Here is an 8,772-nt window from a genome sequence, read left to right on the forward strand (position 1 = left end):
GGGTGACGGGGCCCCTACGGAAGCATACCCGTCACCTTGATATGGGTGACGCGGCGACGAACGTGTTAAACGCTGTGTCGAGTCACGCTCGACATAGGACCGCAAAGGGTTAATTTAATTATTATTATTGTATATCGTCAATAGATCGACCGCAATTGGCGACGGTTAATGACGAACCAAATTTCTTGAGGAACTTGTGTTTTTAGTGGACTGTATATTTTGTAATAGTTCCGGTTAACTCTTCCGAACTCTTCGAATGTTATTTGCTGACTGACTGGTACTGACCTAACTAACTTGTGCGATGCACGATCTTTCGGAGCCCGTGGTTTCCAAAGGGAAATCGGTTTTCCCATTGGTGGTTGACAGGACCGAGGGTGGGCCCTCGGTCCGCGAATCAGATGCCCCCAAAGAAGGGAGGACCGTCTTCCGCGACCAGGTCTGCCGGTGGAGGAAGCCTCTCCCTCAAAGGGGGTTGCTGGTGGGCCACCCGCACATTCGTAACCCTTCCTGAAGGACCCGTTACTTTATGGCTTCGAAAGTCGCGACATCGCACATGGCCTGGTCCCTATCTTTGCGGGCCTATTGTCAGCCAAATCCTAAGTGCTGTTGCCTGCTTTCTAACATTAATGGCTAAAGAATGCCTCGTGTTCGGTGACCCGAGGGAAATAAAGAATTGTTTGAAAATGCATTGAAAATGAAGATAGAAAGGACACGGAACTTGAACTAAAACAGCAATTAGAATCTGGCTGCCAGAAGACCCTAACGGTCTTCTGCGTCTATTCTAAACAAAGGGCCGAAAGAAATACCGGCACGACATTTCAAGGCTTAACAGGTGTCACATATCGGTATTTGTCAAAAAAATAATTAGTATTGTAGGAATGTCAGGTGGGCAGCAGAATAAACGTAATTAAAATATAAAAAGTGATTTATTCTTCTGACTATGCTCTAAACACTGACTCTCGATACTTCTTCACTGACTATTTCTCTTTTGACTCTGACATTGCTCGCATCCTAACGCACTTATTTTACCCTCGCATTTTAAGACACTCTTCACTGGCATTCGATACTGCCATAAATATTCCATTCGTACGATCCTTGCACGAGGTCACTCGTTCTTCCGCATGAACTCGAGATAGCAGCCTGAACGCTTCAGCTGAACCTAAGGCCGCTGTTTATTATTACTCGCTTTCGAGGAACGGCCGAAGCTTCCAATGCACTCTATATTCATACCCACGCAAAGGATACTGTCATCCAGACGATGACTTCCTACTGTATGTACAATACGTGCAGAGCTCTATAATCAAATTCGAAGAACTATAAATACGTAACATGGATATTGCATCCACTGCCTGATTTAGTTGTAGGATATTTTTAACCTATGTTGAATTGTGACGTTACTTTTTATGCGATTGTCATGATCTTTGAATAAGATCTTGCATTTATCGATTCTTATAGCTTCAGCTATAATGAAACTCATGATAGATATAATTGGCTGGGCAGTAACCCTACATGCAAAAATTAATTAAAAACGGGCGTAAAAGAAATAATAATTAGTACACGAGATGTTGATAAACTTCCAAACTTATTTTTCTCGTTAACGAAGCCTTAAAAGAAAAACTTAAAAGAAACAAATTTTTTTTCAGTTATTTTTAAGAATTTATATATTTTTTATATATTATGTGTATATTTATATATGAACAAAAAATAATTTTGTTTCCAGTTTTTTTAAATTTTAAAGGAGATTTGAATTGTACATGTAATTTTGCCAATTCCTCTATGTTTTATTTTATTTTTGAAAAAAATTCACATAAAATCCTGCATAAATATTTCTTTGGATTACCGTATGTTGCTTCGTAATTGAATTGCAATTTAATTAATTAAATTATAAAAATTATCTCGAAATTACACATGATGTTGATTTATTGAAATATTGAAAAGTCAATGGAAATTATTAGTCACGATTTGTTGACGGTTTAAGCTCACGAAAATTTATTAATATTTCGTAGACGATACGCGATTAAAATTTTACTTGGTGTGAGAAGCAGTGTAATTGAGTTTAAATTTGTTTCGGAAAATTTTCGGATATTTTAATTCTCTTAAAATGATGAATGCAGAAAAGAGCGCATTTTATATTCTCTGATAACGTGTATTTACATATTTCACTCAATCGGAATACCTGTTGCAATCTTTAAATCTGTGATGCTTAAAACCTAAACATGTATAAGGTCTCTTTGTGCTTGGATTATGCAGAGTATATCAAAAACTATAATAACTGTATTGAGCATTTTTGGAGCAGTGGAGATCTGTTCAAAAATATTCATAAAAAATAATGTATTTTTTTTTCGAAATTCCTATGACATTTAACGATGAGTAATTTCCATTTAAATAAAAATTTACTTTTACTTGACAATTTTATGCAAAAAGAATTTTCAAATTACTATATAAATTACTATAATTTTAGACCGAAAATTTAAATTCCTCATTATGGTTCCTTTCAGATATTTTTTCTTCATTGTAAGTGGAACACCATACATACGAGCATAAAAATTTCGTCCTTGAAAAACATGGTCGATAATTTTGCAGCAAATTTTTCTTTAACAAACTTCCGTCTATCCAAAAGCGTAGATTCGGTTATAATTATTTTTGCACCATCTTTTTACGCTCTGTACATAATAGTTTCCAATATGAAATAGTCAATCCATTTTTTTTAACTGTCTCTTTTGCATTTTTATGAAAAATATTGCATAATTGATTCGAAGATGTTGCGTGCTCATAAATTGTTATATTAAAGTACAGCGTGGATGCCAAAATGACACTGTTAAAGTTGCCAGCACTCACAGTCGGCTGCAGTTTGTAGCTGTAAGGCATTTAACGCCGAGTAGTAAAACGAAAATTTATTGACCTTGCATTTCAGTTTAGTTCATTACCTACCACTTACTACCAATTTACTACCACTAAATTCTAATCAATATCACAGAGATTTATAAGGACTTTTATATTTTCCTTGAATCACTGTTGTCATTACCCAGCAACAAAAAGAACCATTCAAAATTAACATCTTATAGCATTGATGCTTGATCGCTGTATCTCTTCCTGAACATCTCGAATTACTGTTTCGAAAATCAAGCCATTTGCACTTTTAGACTCGACTGATTTTACGACTTCGGTATATCATCCAGAGTAACCATAGATTGAACATCTTTTAATCACTACTACTCTGTATAAGTTTATTTTATACAGCTATTTTAGAACTTGGGCGGATTCTTAATTATTTATTTATTGATTTATTTCTTGGAACCCGGATTTCAATTTACAATACGGGTTCTAGCAAGAAGGCAACGTTGAAAAAATACAAGTCGGCGGAGAGGAAAAAACTAAAACTGAAACTGAAAACTGACACTAAACCGAACTGACCTTTCGCAAATTTTGTGGGTGCTTATATAATGTTAGTTTTTGGTGGTGTGAAGATGACCATTGGCCCTTAGCGAAAGTGGGAGTGAGTTAATTGTTTTTGGACTGTGAAATTGGCTTGCGTTTATCAGCCTTCTAGTGACTAAGGGCTGACAAATCCTTAATTATCCAATCATATTAATCTCGAGCTTACGTTGGTTTATTACGTTTATTGCCCGAACTTGAGCTTAAGTTAAGGAAATATAGTATGTCGCTTAAACTACTTTCAGCAAATGAATAAGTTGGTGGAATTGATATTAGATATTGAGTTGTAAGATTGGGAAAATTCACCAGTATTTTTCTAACCTTTATTTTCTTCCTGTAGGTGGTAATCATTGAAATGAATGGTATATGTAAAATATAATGTGTGTTTATATCTATATTCATATATTATATGTGTAATATATTAATTTTATATATTTTATATTTAATATATCCATTTTATACAAAATATGTATATAATATAATCATTTTAAATATCTTTATATTTATAAATTTCTAAATATATATATAAATGTGTCTCTAATAGTGTAATAAAAAGTAACATTCACTCTCGTCTACATATTTTTATATTCTGTACTATATTCTTGACTGACCAGCTCAAAAAAAAAAAAAGAAAAAGAAAAAAGAAAACGAAAAGAAATCAAATGTTGATTGATCTGACTGGACTGTCGTTACGATCCTTTTTCTTCGCCACTCGCCTGACATCTGGCGGTATGTGGCCTCATCTGCACTCGTGTACAGATGCACTATTATTCTTATAGGAACGTGGGTTCTTCCAAAGGTTTTGAAATATCTTATTTTCGTAATTACTAAAAATATATTTTTATTTTTGACAAAATGAACGTTAATTTTTATTTACACCAAAATTTAATTATTTTCATCATATCGCTATGGAAACTATAATTTATGTATGGCATATTCAACTACTTATTACAAGTTGGTAGTTTTATTGTCAAATAAATATTTGAAAATAAAAACTCGAACAATTCTAAACAAATCATTTAAAATAATAAAATTATTTGTTACTTCCAGCTGTTCATATGTTTTTAATTACTTATGTTTTGTTGTTATAATTTGTTGGTCCTTATATAACAAAAACTTAAATAAATTTTCAGGTAATTTATTCTAAATTAGAATGCGACACAATAAAAAAAAAATTTTATTTTTTGATCTTGATTTAACCAATTAAGTTTTGCAGCACCTTGTTTACATTGTCTTCCACCAAATCAACGATATAGAAAATATAACCTAGCATAGTCCTGACATTTATTTTCATAACACTTTGTACAGATTTATATAAACTTCCTTATGTAAACTTCAAAAATAATTATTTCGTTTCTTAACTTTTCTTGATGAATGTATGCATATACTTTTCCAATGAGAATGTATTAAGTCAAAGAAGATAAGAAATTGTTTAAAAATATAGGTACAGTATTACAAATATTCCTCGGTAAACATCATACTTCTACAACACGATTCGGAAATTGGTGAAAAACCCCTAGAAAATGTTTAATTTAAACAATATTTTTCATTCATGCAAACATGTGTTTCGTCTCAGATTTCAGAATAATCAATTTTTAATTCAATTTTCATTCATGTAGTTAACCCTCTGCTCCTAAAAGTCTTTCATTGCAGTGAAGTAACAACAAAAGTTTTTCTAATAAAAAGTCAATGAAATTTTTTAAAACTAACAAAAATCGTACATAAATTTATGATTAGTTCTACTTTGCTATTTCAATACTTCGTGTATATAATACGCGTGTATGTAAATCATTAAATTTCGTATATCATTATATTAAGCATAAAATTTTATAATTTTTACATGAGATTTTGCAAAATATTATACCAAAAAAACACTAGATAATATTAATGCATAATAGTTTTAATTTATTTCTCATTATTCTAAGATAGTTCTTACCAAACTATACTAATTAAATAAAAACTCGGTAATAAATGACGCGTACAAAAGAGATAGAACAAAATGCAGATTATTGTAATTATTTTAACACCGTTTATGGTAATCTAATAAAATTAAACGTTTATATAAGTAATTTCAATGCGAAAATAAGGTATGCAATTGACTAATCTAATTAATAGAAACTAACGAATTGAAAATATTGTCGGCGAGTGAATATGAATAGAACATATCTAAAAATAAGTAAAAACATAAATGTAAGATTATATAAGACAGCAATACACATTAGCTGCTGTATGAAATTTATGAAAAATTTTCCAAAGAAATTTCCTTTTCCATTAGCAATCACGAAAAACAAACGAAGTCTGGTCAGATTTTTATATTCAAAAATTTATATATTTAATTCATAACATTTTGACATAATTTCGCAACAATTTTGTAAATAGTAAATTTAAAAAAGAATTTTTAAATTGTAAATTTTGCAAAAAAGTAAAAGATATATATTACTATGTTAAATTAAATAAACTTTTATTCCAAGTTTCTTGATAATTGCATGATAAATCGATTCCAAATTTTACACAAGGATTTCTTATAATGTAAACTAATTTTACTAAAAATTTTTGAGTTTTGACGTTTGGATAAAAACTACCTTAATAAACTTAATTAACCATTACCTCGTTACTCAAATTATTCATTAATTTCGTTCATTTTTCTACCAGTCCTTTATTCCGTATAAATTAAATTCGCATGACACGCCATCTTGTTGAAACCTAACCTATAAGAGACAACATATGCTGGTAATTCATCGAAAGAAATTTCTGTTTCCTCATCCACTGTCAATGTAATGTCACATTTTATCAAAAAATTCTCGAGGGACCATATTAAATGGATAATTTTCTGTTTTTTTAGGCAATATACGACATGCTCGGAGCATGCTCGAGCAACAGACCGGCAGATAGCGCAGAAGAGAGAGCGAAGAACATTTTCGCAAGAATGGACGAAAATAATGACGGTCAACTTACCGAGGAGGAATTTTTGAAAGGTTGCCTTCAAGACGAGGAACTTTCAAAAATGCTGGCCCCTTAATTCCCGTGTTTCATTTCGGGATCGATTACGAATAGTACACTATTGTCAAAAAACGTTCGTAAAATACCAACCGACCGAGCAACAGCGATGAAAGCAATTTCAGATACATTTGTCTTTCATATGAATCGTTCTTGTTATAAAATTATGCACACATATACAGACGCGCGTATGCGTGCGCGCGCACACACATGCATACACGCACAAACACACGAACACACTACGTCATTGCAATGGTTAATACGAAAACTTAATAGAACGCCTATAATTCCCAGATGCTATTGGCAAGAACAATAACCAAAATCGTTGTCTTTCTACGCTCTAATTTCGAGTCGAGTTACCGAATAATTTCCGACAGATTCGTCGACCGATTATTCTTTCACCAATCGGATTTAAGTGCTGTGAATGCGAGAAGAATCCATCTCTAATTTGAATTTACCATCCGTGAAACGAAGAAACTCGTACGTTGACTACTTGGAAAGTATCTCTAGCATTAAAGGTCTGAAAAAAAAAAAAAAAAAAATATTCAACTTCTCAACAAAAGCTTAGACTGTGAAGAGGACAACATCGGCAAGCAACGCTTCGCGATTATGACCATTCTAACATTTCTAGAGCTGCAATTTCGTTGTCGGATGTAATGAGATTTCGATGAGATAACATCGAGCAGTTTAACCGATGCTTCCGCGGCGAGTACCGTAAAATTGACGTTTAAGGTGAACGTTGATCGCTAGACGTAAATTGACAGGATTTTTCCAAGTTTCGAGATCGAACAGTCGCTTTCCCTTTAAATTTGAACAACGACGACAAAGTGCTAGGACATTTCGTGAGTGATGGTAACACAACGAATTGCAAGAGGGTACTGTCGAATAGGTAGGACAAATTTTCGATCGAGGAATGCAGTTTTATATTGCACGATATACTTCAAATGGTACATTTGACAGCCAAAAAGGTACGTCGCATCAACTAGTTAACCGATTAACTTTTTCATTCGACTATGTCTCGATTTATCCATCTCGGCTTACCTATCTGTAGGTTGTCCGGCAGTGAAGAAAAGATTTTCTCGAGTGATTCTACGTTATAAAGTACGATGAAATTTACAAATCGTATTTGTCACTTTCTTTTTTAGGTATAAACGTTCAATGGATCGACCAGAAGTGCCTGATGCTCAGCTATTCGACAAACATCGACGATCGTAAGGCAGGTCAGTATACGAGATGGATAGAAAGTCGTTCAGAAATAATACTGCAGAGCTATCGAGCAATCATGTTCAAGATACGATCAATTTGTAAAGTATGTTAATCCTGTTATTCGTGTTTTAAATAAACAAAAATATGTCAAAATTTGCATACGATACATCCAAGCTTCAAAAATTAACGTCTTTTTTAGCGTATAAATCTATTTAGGTGAACAATTCGCATTTTGACAGGGATTGTACACAAGCAAAGTTACACTGACCACAAGTGACCACAAATGGAACCGAGGAAATTTATATGCATGATTATTACGACTATTAACCTTGGCATAATTCAACGAGGACACTTGTAATTGAATACTTACAGTTGTACTCGTATCACTACTTGCATTAAGAAAAATCTCACACTAAAATCGCTGCACGTTAATAGGCAAATTTGCATCTCTGTAAAGAATTTAGTAGGCCTCGGATTAACACAGTGTTTTACTTCCAGCTTGCATTAGTCATAATGTATCCCCAAAACGATCTTTTTATCGCATTAATTGGCAAATAAAATGAATCTTCTTGTAAAAAAATCTGAGCTATATTATCAGTGGATAGGTAAGGTCCCCCTGATGAAAAGAAGCCTAACTTTGCCTTAAGTAGACTGTCCTTTTGCTTTCAGCTTTTTTGAGGACATTCCGATTTATGGGTCAACAAACCTCTTGTATAAAATAGTTCATACAAGGATGTGATTGGATTTGTTTTCATCGATTAAATCGCAGCTATTTATTGGTAATATTGTCGTGAATATGTGACAAGAAATATAAGAATTGTTATTTTCATCGTAGAGTGATTGGCATAAGCGCTTCTCGTTATTAATTTATATCGCTTCCCTTTGCGTTATGCTTTATTGAATAACACCAAGGAACGATTTTTGGTAATACTCACATGATATGAAAATTTATATTGCGTTATATCGAAACTATGTTACATCCAGTCTTGTTATTTGCATAACATATGCCATAAAATAGTACAAATGTGCAAATTTCTATTTAACATAAATTGCACGCAAAATAATACATGTAAACAAAAATTTTATTAACATACTTTTTACGATACGTGTTTTGATGTTGAAAATAAACTAAAT

At 32.6% G+C, this 8,772-nt stretch overlaps 1 protein-coding gene across 2 annotated transcripts in view; it reads left to right on the top strand.

The window, feature by feature from the left end:
• LOC108546763 (neuronal calcium sensor 2) overlaps positions 1-6,777 on the top strand; it is a 236,187-nt gene extending 229,410 nt beyond the window's left edge. The window contains exon 5 of one of the 2 annotated variants that reach the window (XM_017899005.1): positions 6,278-6,454. In XM_017899005.1, the coding sequence (XP_017754494.1) occupies positions 6,278-6,454 (177 nt within the window). Of the gene's footprint in view, positions 1-6,277 lie in introns of both variants that reach the window. The other variant, XM_017899006.1, reaches the window with a different exon arrangement.
• The last annotated feature ends 1,995 nt before the right edge of the window (positions 6,778-8,772 follow it).

This window comes from Eufriesea mexicana, unplaced genomic scaffold (assembly GCF_001483705.2).
Source record: "Eufriesea mexicana isolate 0111107269 unplaced genomic scaffold, ASM148370v2 scaffold757, whole genome shotgun sequence".
Taxonomy (NCBI): domain Eukaryota; kingdom Metazoa; phylum Arthropoda; class Insecta; order Hymenoptera; family Apidae; genus Eufriesea; species Eufriesea mexicana.